Source organism: Triplophysa rosa, linkage group LG21, assembly GCF_024868665.1.
Source record: "Triplophysa rosa linkage group LG21, Trosa_1v2, whole genome shotgun sequence".
In the NCBI taxonomy this organism is placed as follows: Eukaryota; Metazoa; Chordata; class Actinopteri; order Cypriniformes; family Nemacheilidae; genus Triplophysa; species Triplophysa rosa.
In genome coordinates, this window is record NC_079910.1 from 8,198,765 (window position 1) to 8,213,257 (window position 14,493).

General features: G+C 41.9%; 1 protein-coding gene across 4 annotated transcripts in view; it reads left to right on the forward strand.

Annotated features, from left to right (window-relative positions):
* The window catches only part of dip2ba (disco-interacting protein 2 homolog Ba), a 58,402-nt gene that overhangs the window by 41,823 nt on the left and 2,086 nt on the right, over positions 1–14,493 (forward strand). Inside the window, exons 2-38 of one of the 4 annotated variants that reach the window (XM_057363332.1) lie at positions 683–754; positions 1,705–1,836; positions 2,076–2,201; positions 2,360–2,587; positions 2,821–2,958; positions 3,424–3,543; positions 4,072–4,269; positions 4,363–4,454; positions 4,547–4,657; positions 4,751–4,874; positions 4,965–5,074; positions 5,662–5,764; positions 6,050–6,114; positions 6,221–6,314; positions 6,432–6,551; positions 6,717–6,831; positions 6,991–7,130; positions 7,303–7,439; positions 7,523–7,603; positions 7,698–7,825; positions 7,976–8,090; positions 8,364–8,565; positions 8,989–9,098; positions 9,733–9,756; positions 10,961–11,041; positions 11,125–11,248; positions 11,355–11,476; positions 11,557–11,668; positions 11,761–11,870; positions 11,951–12,081; positions 12,222–12,390; positions 12,550–12,720; positions 12,803–12,864; positions 13,215–13,272; positions 13,354–13,428; positions 13,520–13,694; positions 14,258–14,381. In XM_057363332.1, the coding sequence (XP_057219315.1) occupies positions 683–754; positions 1,705–1,836; positions 2,076–2,201; positions 2,360–2,587; positions 2,821–2,958; positions 3,424–3,543; positions 4,072–4,269; positions 4,363–4,454; positions 4,547–4,657; positions 4,751–4,874; positions 4,965–5,074; positions 5,662–5,764; positions 6,050–6,114; positions 6,221–6,314; positions 6,432–6,551; positions 6,717–6,831; positions 6,991–7,130; positions 7,303–7,439; positions 7,523–7,603; positions 7,698–7,825; positions 7,976–8,090; positions 8,364–8,565; positions 8,989–9,098; positions 9,733–9,756; positions 10,961–11,041; positions 11,125–11,248; positions 11,355–11,476; positions 11,557–11,668; positions 11,761–11,870; positions 11,951–12,081; positions 12,222–12,390; positions 12,550–12,720; positions 12,803–12,864; positions 13,215–13,272; positions 13,354–13,428; positions 13,520–13,694; positions 14,258–14,381 (4,399 nt within the window). Of the gene's footprint in view, positions 1–682; positions 755–1,704; positions 1,837–2,075; positions 2,202–2,359; positions 2,588–2,820; positions 2,959–3,423; positions 3,544–4,071; positions 4,270–4,362; positions 4,455–4,546; positions 4,658–4,750; positions 4,875–4,964; positions 5,075–5,661; positions 5,765–6,049; positions 6,115–6,220; positions 6,315–6,431; positions 6,552–6,716; positions 6,832–6,990; positions 7,131–7,302; positions 7,440–7,522; positions 7,604–7,697; positions 7,826–7,975; positions 8,091–8,363; positions 8,566–8,985; positions 9,099–9,732; positions 9,757–10,960; positions 11,042–11,124; positions 11,249–11,354; positions 11,477–11,556; positions 11,669–11,760; positions 11,871–11,950; positions 12,082–12,221; positions 12,391–12,549; positions 12,721–12,802; positions 12,865–13,214; positions 13,273–13,353; positions 13,429–13,519; positions 13,695–14,257; positions 14,382–14,493 lie in introns of all 4 variants that reach the window. The other 3 variants (XM_057363331.1, XM_057363334.1, XM_057363333.1) reach the window with 3 other exon arrangements.

Here is a 14,493-nt window from a genome sequence, read left to right on the forward strand (position 1 = left end):
CATTGGTTCCACAAAGAACCATCTCTTTCTTACTTTTTTATAATCTAAAGAACCTTTTTTCGCCACAAAGACCCTTTTGTGAAACAGAATGTTAAAGGTTCTTTATGGAACCAAAAGGTTCTTCTATGGCATCGAAGAACATTTTGAAGCACGTTTTTTAAGTGTATCATAGTAGAAAAAATTGCTTTAGAAATTTCTTAGTTTCGTTGAACACAAAGATATTTTGAAGAATGTAGGAAAGCAAACAGTTCCAAGGCATTTTGACCACCATTGTAATTTATCCTACTATGGTAGTCAATGGTGGCCAAGAACTGTTTGATTACAAGCATTCTTCCAAATATCTTTCTCTGTGTTCATCAGAACAAAGAAATTGATACAGATTTGGAACAACTCGAGGGTGAGTAAATGATGACAGGATTTTCATTTTTGGGTGAACTGTTCCTTTTAAGGTCTTAATGCCATAAGGTCTGGTCCACATTGAGCAAAACACCCTGTACTCCTCAAGCAAACCAAAGTGGCAAGGAACCAAAACCATACGGTGTTACAATACACCTGGAGAAAAATCTTGATGTGTGTTTGTAAGGCATCACACAAATAGCGAAACTCACACTGTCTTTCCATCACAATTCAGATCTGTGTACTGTGTATTGTACTGATAAGGTTTTGTGGTTTATTTTTACAGGGGACGTTACTCAGAAAGGCTATGAAAAGAAACGAGCAAAACTTCTGGCCCCATACGTACCACATACCCAAAGTAAGAGACTTCCTGTTTGCTCGCTTCTCTTTCTGTTTCTCACTTACCTGCCATTTAATGCTATCTACACACTGATACGAGTCTATTTAACACATGTTGTGTTGTTGCTCCTCTTAAGATTTTTAAATAAAGAAACTAAAACTCAATCCAGCTGAAGAATGTGACTGATGCCACAGCAATACACCAATTATGTTACAATTTATCTTTGTTTGCACATATCTGTGGCTCGTTGCTGCAACCTAGTGGTGTTCAGTAGCACTGAGCAGCTAAACACAAGACCTCAGTTGAAACTCGCATACATACATGAACTTTCCTTTCATACAGACCACACTTGAAATAAAACAGACACTTCGTATTGTTTGAAAAAGCAGCCGTTAGTAAACCAACTGCTTATCTGGAAACTCTTAGATTATGCCATCAGTTAGCACCCAGCCTCTGGTGTCCGGCTCTTTCTGGACTGTTTGTGACCGCACAATTGCACACATACACACAGGTTTCCTGTAAGCAGCAGCTCCTGACCGGCACCTCAGTGAAGGAGGAAGTGAAAGAAAATGAGTTCACTATATTGGTAGGTCGTGACAGTTCAGTATCGCGTCAGCATAAACTTCCTCTTTCCATCATTACATACAATATTACACACAGGCTCACGACAGCACTGTTTGCACAGCAGACACGTGATATCGCATTTGTTTCACGTTTATGAGCTAAAAAATGATGCACAGATATGTTCTCAATCGAGACCCCCGTGGTCACATGTGTCTGAGCGTCTTCAAAGGTGCCATTTCAGTGCTTTGAAGTGAAAGTTCACCCCCCGTCTTCTGCTTTTTAACTGTGTGTGTTGCTTCTCTAATGTTGACCTGTCTAGATGCAGTACAATAACAGAAATATAGGTTTTATCATACATATTTATCGTATATGTCTGTTTGTATAATGAGCTGTGATCTCCATAGATGTGGACGTGAGTATCAAGTTGACCCCGGGTCTTTCTTCAGACCCCCGCCCTAACGCCGTCCCTATCGCCGCCCCACGGCAACACAGAGCTCACCGCAGCGGCGGGGCACGGGATGACCGCTACCGCTCAGGTAAAGCAATCCAGTTCACCACGTGTCTCTGACCGTGAGCACAAATGCTGTGACTCAAAGCTTCTGTGTGAACACACAGCTGTCTCCACAAACAGACTGTTCTTTGTCCCTCTATGAGTCAGTTCGGCATCTGCAGTGACTGTTCTGTGACATTACTGGATGTCTCATGTACCATTGTGTTATTGTTTTACCCCTACATTTATCTTTCTGTCTTATCGTTTCTCTTGTTGCACTGCTAGATATCCACACAGAGGCTGTGCAGGCAGCTCTGGCCAGGCATAAGGAGGAGAAGATGGCCCTTCCCATGCCTACTAAGCGGCGATCAGCCTTCGTCCAGTCTCAAGCGGAGAACTGCACTCCTCCTGGTAGGTCCCGCATCACCCACGTGCCTGTTATTTTTATGGTGGCACCTTGAATAAGCAGCCCAACAAAATTGTAATGTTGCATCTCAAATATATGTAACATTCTGTTATATTCCTGTAGCATTTTTGTGCTTTCTAATCATATGTGCATGTGTGTTCAGATACGTCGTCTGCGTCGGAGGACGAGGGCTCGCTCCGCAGGCGTCAGGCCGCTATCAGCGCGATGTTGGCTCAAAACCTCCAGAGTCCCGATTGCTGGATCAACCGCTCCATTCAGGGCTCCTCCACGTCCTCCTCTGCCTCCTCCACTCTCTCCCACGGAGACAGCAAAACCCACAGCCAGGGGCAGACCAGCGTGCTCGCCGACGTGCTGGCACACACCCGCATTGGTATGCAATGAGTCACACACACGCATATTTAGATTGCGAATCATATACTGTATAATAGGTTTTCTTTCGGTTGTTGTTTTAGGCTTACGTTCACATGATCCGGTTAGGGTGAATCAAAGAAACAATAAATCCTAATATCCGCTGTTAGTCAACATTTAAAATGACATGTCATGGCTAATACAGAGCGTGTGATGAGCTGCATGTGCATGAATTGTGTTGTGCTCTCACTGCAGAGAGCAGCAACGTACCTCCTGATGTCACGTCCTCCGTGCCTCAAGAGAGGAACTCGAGAGTAGACCTGGCGCCAAACAGCGCAGTGAGGGGCATGAGTCGCGGCCAGGGTCGCTCCAGTATGATGGACACTGCCGGCGGTAAACGCAACATCACACACAGCACTTCAGAGTTCAACACAGCCTGGGTTTTAAATTTCAAACTAGCATTTAATACATTTGAAATCAACTAGCTTTGCGAGATTTTATTTGAGGCATATTTTGTTGATTTGTCCTATTCAGTTTCATCATTTCCTTGGACAATTGAAATTTATGTACTGCTAAGAGATTGTAAATTGAAAGTGCTGATTATGTGGTTCTACTAACGCTTTAATGTTTTGCTTTCTCTTCACTCGTGGTCTGGTGGCATCTGTAGGTAAAGGTAGGGGGTGCATGAGGTATTAGTGCAGTGTAGTGACACCCAGTGGTTTTGTCCTCCCAACCTGATCCTGTTTGTGTTGTGACCCTTCTTAGTCACTATATTAGATACTGAATACAAAATTCAGTGTCTCTGTCTCGTGGTGTCCTTTGATCATCTCATATCAATGTGAATGTCTGTGTTAACAGGTGTTCCAGTGCACAGTCGAGTCTCCACTAAAATCCAACAGCTGCTCAACACGTTAAAGAGACCCAAGCGACCTCCGCTCAGCGAGTTCTTTGTGGACGACACGGAAGAGATAGTGGAAGGTATGAGGCTAAAAAAGGCTACTTGGTGTCATGTATTTACAATTTTTTTCGTTTTTTTTTTAATTTATTATTGTTTATAGGTTTTTGTTTTATTCTGTAAACTACTAACAATATTTTCCCCAAATTTCACTTAAAATATGGTTTCTGTTTGCATTAATAAAAACCAGAGAAAGAGGTTAAAAAAAACAGAGAAGATTTCCCGGAACTTAAATACTGCAAATAAAACACGTTCATATACACTTTTAAGCAAAACAACACAATATTTGTACATGCATTTAGGAAAAGTACATTTTCATCACAGTTTTCATGTGTCTTGTCATGCTGTCAGGCTTTCACATTGCTGTTGGATGACTTTGTCACTCCTGAGGTTTGATTTTGTTGAAATTCAACTGACACTGAACTGGAATGGCCACAATACATCTAGAAATGCTGATTTGAAATGAAAATTTACAGTGGTCTCTTAAATTTTTCCACGGCTGTATGTGTATTTAAAATATGTATTTTAAGTAATGTATTTTCCACCTGCAGTTCCACAGCCAGATCCCAATACACCCAAGCCGGAGGGCAGGCAGATTATTCCAGTGAAGGGGGAGCCGTTGGGTGTGGTCAGTAACTGGCCCCCGGCCCTGCAGGCAGCACTGGCTCGATGGGGAGCCACACAGGCCAAAAGCCCCGCCCTTACTACCTTAGACATCACTGGCAAACCACTCTACACTCTCACTTATGGTCAGATGTCACTCACATGTCAGATGCTGTTTTACCTTCAAATACTGAATCTGTACCATTTCTCATCATTTTGTCCTGTGCTTTATACTGTAGGTAAACTATGGAGCCGCAGTCTGAAGTTAGCGTACACGCTGTTAAACAAACTGGGCACCAAAAGTGAACCGGTGCTAAAACCTGGAGACAGAGTACGACTTTTCAGTACATTCTGTAGAAGTATACCGCACAATAATAGGCAGCTGTCACTAAGATTAAGATCATGTCTAATTTTCCTTAATAGGTGGCATTAGTGTATCCCAACAGTGACCCGGGAATGTTCTGGGTGGCCTTTTACGGATGTCTCCTCGCTGAGGTCATTCCTGTCCCTATTGAGGTGCCGTTATCTCCGAAGGTACGGGAGAACTTGATGCGTGAGCATAAATGTAAAAATCAGCTTGTTTACATTTTGTTCACTGATTACAGTTTATGTTCATGTACATTTTAGGATGCAGGAAGTCAACAGATCGGCTTCCTGTTGGGCAGCTGTTGTGTGGCGCTTGCTCTCACCAGTGAAGTGTGTCTTAAAGGACTGCCAAAGACCCCTAATGGAGAAATAGTGCAATATAAAGGTTAATTCCCATTTCCTGCCATTGTGCTCTCTATTTTAACCATAGTTGAGCAGTTTAATGGACATCAGCTTGTTGTGTGCTTTCTTACAGGATGGCCTAGGCTCAAGTGGGTGGTGACTGATACCAAGTATCTTACCAAGCCATCTAAAGACTGGCAGCCACACATACCAACAGCAAACACTGATACTGCTTACATAGAGGTGATTGATTGCAAGAGAGTGTTTGTTTATATATATATATAAATAGATAGATAGATAGAGAGAGAGAGAGAGAGAGAGAGAGAGAGAATAGGATAGGATAGGATAGGATAGGATAGGATAGGATAGGATAGGATAGGATAGGATAGGCTGTCTATATATTAGGGATGCACCGATAGGATTTTTTTGGCCGATACCGATTTTAACAAACAACTATCATCCGATACCGATATTGGTCAATTGCATAGTTCTTTACAATACTAGTTAGTTTTTTTCTGCATTAAATTAATTTTACTGAACATGAATTGGATCCATTTAACATTTTAAGCTAGGCAAAGTTAGGATAAAAATACAATTAGACAACATGACAATCTTCAAAGGTGATTTTTGCTATCCAATTTTTCTTTTACCAACAACATTAACTCGTACCATCGCTATCGGCCTTTTTCATGCTATTGCCGATATGCCGATGGTGTTTAATTAATCCAATATCGGTGGCCGGTACAACATCGGTGCATCCCTACTATACATGTATGGAATGTAGAAACTTTCTTGTTATCTCTCTGATTCCGTGTTGTGTGTGTTCTCAGTACAAGGCCTCTAAGGAGGGTACGGTGATGGGCGTGGCTGTGTCTAAGATCTCCATGCTAACACACTGTCAGGCTCTGACGCAGGCCTGTAATTACTGTGAAGGTGAGCGCTTCATTACTATTGCAACTGTAGGACAAATATTCCTTTTATCCCAAACGTACAACACTGAGGGATTCTTAAAGCTTCCAGATTGACCTTAAAGTGCCAGAGAAATGGCTTAATGGGCACATGCAGGCAAGACGAGTCAAACTTTTGGTCCGTTTTTCTGGAAAAGACCGGATTCTATAATGCATATACTGATGACCTTTAGCTGCAAGAAAACTTGAGCTAAATAGATCCACTTTTATTTGTAAAATTGTTGTGTTTGTATTTCTTTATTTTTCTTAGGAGAAACACTGGTTAATGTCCTCGATTTCAAGAAAGACTCTGGCTTGTGGCATGGAGTGCTCGCGGTACGTCTTTCAATGTTTTGGCTCTGTGGATTCATAGTCTCACACCTGAGTTATTTCCACTCGTCTTGGGGTTGTAAATCCTGTGTTTGTTTTTGCATTTTCACAGAGTGTCATGAGCAGAATCCACACTATCTGTGTGCCATACTCCGTCATGAAGGCATGTCCACTGTCCTGGGTGCAGAGGGTTCATGCTCATAAAGGTAAAGACATCCTCTGACTGATGGTCACTAATGTTGATATAAAAGTCATGATATCATCAAAACATAAACTGCCTGATGTGCTTTGTGGAAGTGTAATGTGTGTGTGTGTGTTTACAGCTCGTGTGGCCCTGGTGAAATGTAGGGACCTGCACTGGGCCATGATGGCTCGCAGAGATCAGAAGGACACCAATCTGTCCTCTTTGCGCATGCTGATCGTAGCTGATGGAGCTAATCCTTGTAAGTAAACAAGCAGAATAAAATAAATGAGTTGTTAAGCGAAGCCGATAAAAAATGAAGATTGATACAAAAGTAAAAATGGGCTTGGTCATATACTGTATACTTTTTTAATGCATTGATTATTTTGTGAATTATATCTTTTTTAAAGGCACATTTCTGTTTCAGGGTCAGTGTCTTCATGTGACGCATTTCTCAACGTGTTCCAGTCTCATGGCCTCAAGCCAGAGGTGATCTGCCCATGTGCTTCCTCCCCTGAGGGTATGACCGTGGCTATCCGCAGGTACCTGCTTTATTCATCTAAACAGGAAGTTCCCATCATGAATGAACCCTTATGGCTATATAGATATACTCTTACCTTTCTTTCTTTCTTTCTTTCTTTCTTTCTTTCTCTCTCTCTCTCTCGCTTTCTCTCTGTTTCTGTGTATCTGTGTGTGTTTAGGCCTGGTGCTCAAGGAGCTCCACTCCCAGCCAGAGCCATTCTGTCCATGGCAGGACTTAGTCACGGGGTGATCCGGGTCAACACTGAGGATAAAAACTCTGCTCTTACCGTTCAAGATGTGGGTCATGTCATCCCTGGAGGTGAGAATCTGTGCCAACATTTTGCTGTAGATCATGTGTGCATGCTGTGTAGATTCAACTACCACCATAAAACAAAAAAGAAGTGTCAAATATGTTTTTTAAATTCATTTTTCTGTTCGAGGCATCTAATGACCCTGCGTTAAAAACACTGTCTTGTCCCTCTGTTCCACAGATCTGATGTGTATTGTGAAGCCTGAGGGGCCGGCAATGCTCTGTAAGACAGATGAGATCGGAGAGATAATGTTAAACTCACGAGCCGGAGGAACCATGTACTACGGCCTGCCCGGGGTGACCAAGAACACGTTTGAGGTACGGGACTGAAACTAAAAAATAGCTTTCTTCTGAGCAATGAACGGTACAAATTCATTGATCTGAATGCTCATTGGCTGCAGGTAATCCCTGTAAACTCAGGTGGCACCCCTATAGGAGATGTTCCATTCACGCGAACCGGATTGTTGGGATTTGTGGGTCCGGTAAGTAGAAATCATCAGCGTTTATAAATGAAAGAACACATCGTGCTTTCTGTTTGTACACAAGCATATAACTTCCTGGTCTTTTGGCCCGCAGGGAAGTCTGGTGTTTGTGGTCGGGAAGATAGAGGGTGTGCTCTCAGTCAGTGGACGCAGACACAATGCAGACGACCTGGTGGCCACAGCGCTGGCGGTAGAGCCAGTTAAAACCGTTTACAGAGGAAGGTACGAATTACAACCTAAATTGTCAATTAAAATACGAATCTTAATGGAGAGCTCGTGACTGCTTGATTTAACGCTGAGGAACAAAATCTATTATAAGTCAGGCTGCAAATTCTGTACCCATGACCCTGACACTCTGTGTCATCCATTCAGAATCGCTGTGTTCTCCGTCACCGTGTTTTATGATGAGCGAATCGTGATTGTGGCCGAGCAGAGGCCTGATGCCAGCGAGGAAGACAGTTTCCAATGGATGAGCAGAGTCTTACAGGTAATACACAATGCTACCCACAATCCTCAGATCCGTTATATCCAGAGCGGGCCTCTGTTAACCTCAGACTGATTTAGTGTACTCTAAAGTGGCTCATTCTGTTTACTCAAAAGTAGGACATTGAAGATAATGGACCTGAGCTGACAGGCTTAAAGTAATGAGGCAGATACCCATAACACATGGGCAATATCAAATGTTGTTTTGTTCATCTTGACCCTGTATTCAGGGCCACAGCTGTCAGAACTCAGTATGTGTTGTCTTCTTCTCTCACAGGCGATAGACGGTATCCATCAGGTGGGCTTGTACTGCTTGGCGCTGGTGCCTGCCAACAGGTTACCCAAAACTCCTCTGGGTGGCATTCACGTGTCTGAGACCAAGCAGCACTTCCTGGAGGGATCGCTGCACCCATGTAACATTCTGATGTGCCCTCATACGTGCGTGACCAACCTTCCGAAACCAAGACAAAAGCAACCAGGTACATCTGATTTGTATCTGCCCACCCAAAATTGTTTTGGGTTGCTTATTCATTCTTTATTACATTTTATACTTGTAAAAAAGCACTTTTAGCCACCCTTTGTTTTTCAAAAGATTTTGAAAAAATGTACTACAACCAAGTCATTAAGGTATTGCGTGTCCATCTATTCTTGGCTGCTTTTTCTTTCTCATATGGGTCTAAGTCATTCATTGTAAATAAAATGTTGGTTTTATATTGAAAAAAAATAAGTGTTATGTTAAACACAATAGCCTTACATCACAATACGTGAGACAAAAATACATCAGGATTAAAGGGACAAAAAAGTCTGTGTGTCATGTAAACAAAGGATCAGCTAATGGCCTCTGTGGTTGCCTGAAATGTGACTTCTTATCTCAAAGCCCATCGCACTTATGTTTACAGTAGGAGTGGGTCCAGCCTCCATTATGGTGGGCAACCTCGTGGCAGGAAAGAGGATTGCACAGGCTTCTGGGAGGGACCTTGGGCTCTTGGATGACCAAGAACAATCCAGGAAGGTGAGCAAATGATTTGAGATATGAAAAACAACAACAGTATGGTTGTTTTCAGGGCAATCTCACTGAGTTTTGCTTTTTAGCAAAGGTCCTAATGTGTTGTTGCTGGCGACAGTCACACCAAAATTATCAGTTTGATTCCCCACAAATTCACGAACTGAAAATAAACATTCACTGTAAGTCGCTGTGGATAAAAACATCCATCAACACATAAATGTAAATCTGAAAGTCTCAAACCATGTGGCAGCATTGAAATGCAATTTGTCATGTCCGTAATGGCAATCTTGACCTGTTTTGTGTGTGCATGCAGATATGCAATTACTGTAATAACTACAATTATGGAGTTTATAACCATAACTGTTATAGTATAATACAAAGCAAATATATAAGGGACTAATGACTATAATTACAGTTGTGTGATAATGCTCACTAAAAATGCTGTATAATTCTTATGTAACATCAAGCCTGGTCACCTATAAACCGTTCTGGGTGTCCAGCATCAGAACTGAGGTCATTCATTCCGTCTCGGCACAGATAGTGTTTAAAGGAATTGAGGTTGAATAGCGTTTCTCCTCTAAGCTTGTTCTCTGGTCTGTCTCTCTATCTCTCTCTCTCTGTCTTGTGCGGGGGGCCGTAGCTCTGTGTGTGGCCCACTAACATGGTAAGACTGAATGCCAACAGCAGCCCTGCTATCTGTGTGTACGCTGAGCTTTCAATCCCCTTTGCAGCCTCCGTGTCAACAACACCCTCCTTGCAGGGCAAAACAAATATAAAGTGATGGATTTGTCTTAAGGGAGCATCTTTTACCTTACTGTTTGGTGCGCAGATTAATGGCAGTATGGAACATAAGGACTTCTTAAGTTCTTAATAACCCTTACAAAGATAAAGTCCCTAGTAAACATGCATTCTCCTCTGCTGCATGGTGTGGTCACTATTGCCCGCTCTCTGCATGAGTGACTTTTTGCATTAGAACTGCTGTGTATGTAAACCTAAAATTATAGTCTTGGTTTTTTTATGCTTTAGTGTCATGTTTTATTTGTAGGCTTTTTTACTGTGGTTTACTGAAACGGGTTGACTTGCAAAAAGTATTTGGACACTTATTTCACACATAACAAGATATCTTTAGGCCAACATTTCACTGAAAGAATTTTTATTATAAAAAGTCATTGAAAACAATAAGTATAGCTCATTATTTCTAAACAAAATTCACGTTTTTAAGTGTGACCTAAATGTCCAAATTTGGGGCTACTGTATGTACAGCCTTGTAAAAAATTAAGATACAATTCCATTTTATCATTTAATCAGCATTTCTAAATGTATTGTGGTCATTCCAGTCCAGTGACCGTTGAATTTCAACAAAATCAAACCTCAGGAGTGACATAAAGTCATCCAACAGCAATGTGAAAGACTGACAGCATAACAAGACGCATGAAAACTGTGATAAAAATCGAGGTTATGACATAAAAAATTGCTTAAAAGTGAATATGAACTTGGTCTCTGAAAAATAAAAAAAAATACAGATGATCTTTTCTGCTATTTTGACCCGTTTCTCCAGTTTTCATTTTCTGCAAATAAATGCAAATAAAAACAATATTTTGAAATAAAGATATATTAGATATATAATAGAAATTTGGAAGAAATATTGTTAGTAGTTCACAGAATTACACAAAAATCATCATCGTACCAAAAATCAATCCTATAAATAGTAAATTCAGAAAAACTCGATTGCTTAATTTTCTCTGCGGCTGTATTTCTGAGGTTAGATTTATTTTATACTGTATAGGTTTTTAGAGGCTTGTATGGCTGAGATCTATATACTAAGATGTGTGTGTGTGTGTGTGTGTGTGTGTGTTTGTGTCTTATAGCATCAGTTCCTGTCTGAGGCCCTGCAGTGGAGAGCACAGACTGATCCTGATCATGTCCTCTACATGCTGCTGAATGCAAAGGTGACACACATACAACTACTAATATGAATGAATTCTTGGTGACCTTTCACTACTGACACTGACATATCTTGCTTGGCCTTTAGGGGGTAGCAGTGAGCACGGCCACATGCTCTCAGCTGCACAAGCGAGCTGAGAAGATCACTGCAGCTTTGTTGGAAAGAGGGGGAGTTAACACTGGAGACAATGTAGCGCTGCTTTATCCACCCGGTAATGATGTCCACCAGATGTTTTAAAAACAGCAACTTCAATAAATGCTAGTTGCGTATCTCTCAGTAGCTCAACGTTGAGTGACATCTGCCCTTCTTTCCTACAGGCATTGATCTAATAGCCTCTTTCTATGGCTGTCTGTATGCCGGCTGTATTCCGGTCACCGTTAGGCCACCTCACCCACAGAACCTCGCTGCCACTCTGCCCACTGTCCGAATGATCATAGATGTGAGTTTGGGAACTTCGTACATTCAAGTTTTCGTCATGCAAACCACAGTAATCTAAGCTATGAATGTTGTCTAAATCAGGTGAGCAAAGCCGCTTGCATCCTCACGACTCAGATGCTGATGAAGACCTTACGATCTAAAGAGGCGGCAGCCAGTGTGAATGTGAAAACATGGCCAAATATCATTGACACAGGTACAGAAATGAAAAGGGATGTTAATATAGTGTTGTTCACTTAGGAGTCGTGTCTGTATGTTGTTCATACATTCTGTATCTCGTGTGCGCAGATGATCTTCCCAGAAAACGGCCTCCTCACATCTATAAGCCGCCCACTCCGGAAATGTTGGCCTACCTGGATTTCAGTGTATCCACCACCGGCATGCTAACTGGAGTAAAGGTAAGACGCTTTTCTTTTTGCCCATCCCAAAGAGTTTGAGTTATTTGAAGTGTATGCTTAAAAATATTTGTATCTTTCAGATATCTCACTCGGCGGTCAGTGCTATATGTCGATCCATCAAACTGCAGTGTGAGCTGTACTCTTCCAGACAAATTGCCATCTGCATGGACCCCTACTGTGGCCTGGGCTTTGTGCTGTGGTGTCTGTCTAGGTAGTATACACAAACAATACGTTTAATTGTATGTCTCATAATGAGGATAGAAAAACGACTCGATGCTGAAAACTGTGCACATACACAAAGTGTACTCATAATAATTATGAAGGCAATCTTTCATTTTTCTTTGTGTTTAGTGTTCATTCAGGTCACCAGTCAATCCTGATCCCTCCTATGGAGTTGGAGACGTCTCTACCCCTGTGGCTGAGCACGCTCAGTCATTATAAGATCAGAGACACCTTCTGTTCTTATTCAGTCATGGAGGTCTGCACTAAGGGCCTTGGCACACAGACCGAAGCTCTGAAGGTGAGTGAACAAAATAGGGTTCAGAGCAAAAATGCAGCTGAAAATGACATTCTATCCAAAACAACTTTTATTTTTATTACAATATACTGTATGAGTCGACAAAGTAAACAGGGTTGATGTGTCTATAAGTTTATGAGAAAAAAAAATGTGTGTGTGCAGGCGCGAGGTGTGAACCTATCGTGTGTAAGGAGCTGTGTTGTCATAGCAGAAGAGAGGCCTCGCTTGGCACTCACCCAGTCGTTCTCCAAACTCTTCAAAGACCTGGGCCTGTCTCCACGCGCAGTGAGCACCGCGTTCGGCGCCAGAGTCAACCTGGCCATCTGTTTACAGGTCGGGGCAAAAAAAGTCAACTGCAATGGATCGTTGTGACACATGGAGCTTTGTTTGTTTATGACTTTGTTTGGTTTCTCAGGGCACCGCTGGTCCAGACCCATCCACTGTTTATGTAGACATGAAGTCCCTCCGACACGACAGGTGCGTGTTAGTCAGGGCCTAAAATAAAACTAGGCTCGGGGCAGAGTTGTGCTGGAAGTTACAAAAATGCCCCAGATTGCTCTTTTTGAAATGTTTGGTGTTTTATATGATATTCTAGGCAAGATTTTGTGCATTGTTTATATTTTCTGTTGTTTTATTTCTTTTCATGTATTATGTTTTTCATATGGTTGGAATTTAAAAATATGCCCTCGTGGAGTTAAAAGAAAACAAATGTTGCCCCTTTATTTAAATAAAAGATCATTTATAACAGTCTAACAGTGATGTGAAAGTAGTTTATTACACTGACAAGCCTGAAATGATCCTCTATTATTCTTATTTCTCTCTAATAGAGTGAGACTGGTGGAGAGAGGAGCTCCACAGAGTCTGCCACTGATGGAGTCCGGCACTGTAAGTCTTCTTCTGTCTATAATACATCATCTTAGATCAGACATTGAGCTAATCTGTATTGTTTTCTACACATGACCTCAGATGCTTCCTGGAGTGCGAGTAATCATTGTAAACCCAGAGGCTAAGGGACCACTTGGAGACTCTCATCTTGGCGAGGTGACCAAACACACATTTAAATCCCCACAATTCCCCAGAACATGTTTTGCCATTTTCTAAGCACGTTCATGTTCTTTTCTTTGCTTCTTAGATCTGGGTGAATAGTCCTCACAATGCCAGCGGTTATTACACCATCTACGGTGAGGAGAGCCTACAGGCGGACCACTTCAACACACGGCTGAGCTTTGGAGAGACGGGCACGCTCTGGGCCAGAACTGGATATCTGGGGTTTGTCAGGAGGACAGAGCTTCTGGATGCCAGTGGAGGTTCGTAATATAGAACGGATCACTGCTACATTCATATGTGGTAGTTCATTTACATTAGAAATAGGAATAAAAATAACCTGATTTAGCTTCAAATTACACTTAGAGGGACAGTTCACCCAAAAATCTAATTTCTGTCATCACTTTCTCACTCTCGAATTGTTCCAAGTCTGTTTCCAGTTTCTTTGTTCTGATGAACACAGAGAAATATATTTGGAAGAATGCTTGTAACCAAACAGTTATTGGCCTCCATTGACTGCCATAGAAGGAAAAATGACAATGGTAGTCAAAAGTGCCCCAGAAATGTTTGGTTGTAAGCATTCTTTCAAATATCTTTCTCTGTGTTCATCAGAACAACGAAATCTACACAGATTTGGAACAACTTGTGGGTGAGTCAATAAAGACAGAATTAGCATTTTTGGGTGAACTGTCTCTTTAAAAATAGTGAGCTTTTTTAAATGGCTGCTTTTGTGATTGGCTAAAAAAGCATGGGCCAGCTTTCTTAAAGATACAGAGTAACATTGTAAATACTTCTCTCCTCCTTTTGTGTCTTTGTCTTCCACCAGACCGCCATGACGCTCTGTTTGTGGTGGGTTCGCTGGATGAAACTCTGGAGTTGCGGGGTTTGCGTTATCACCCCATTGACATCGAGACCTCTGTGTCTCGGGCGCACCGCAGCATTGCTGAGAGGTCAGAAAAGGATCGCTTATGTTTCTTACAAATGTTAAAGTCTCAGCTGAGTGTGTTGTGTAATGACGTTGAGTGTTCTTGTAATGAGGATAATCCCAGCCTGACCGTCTCT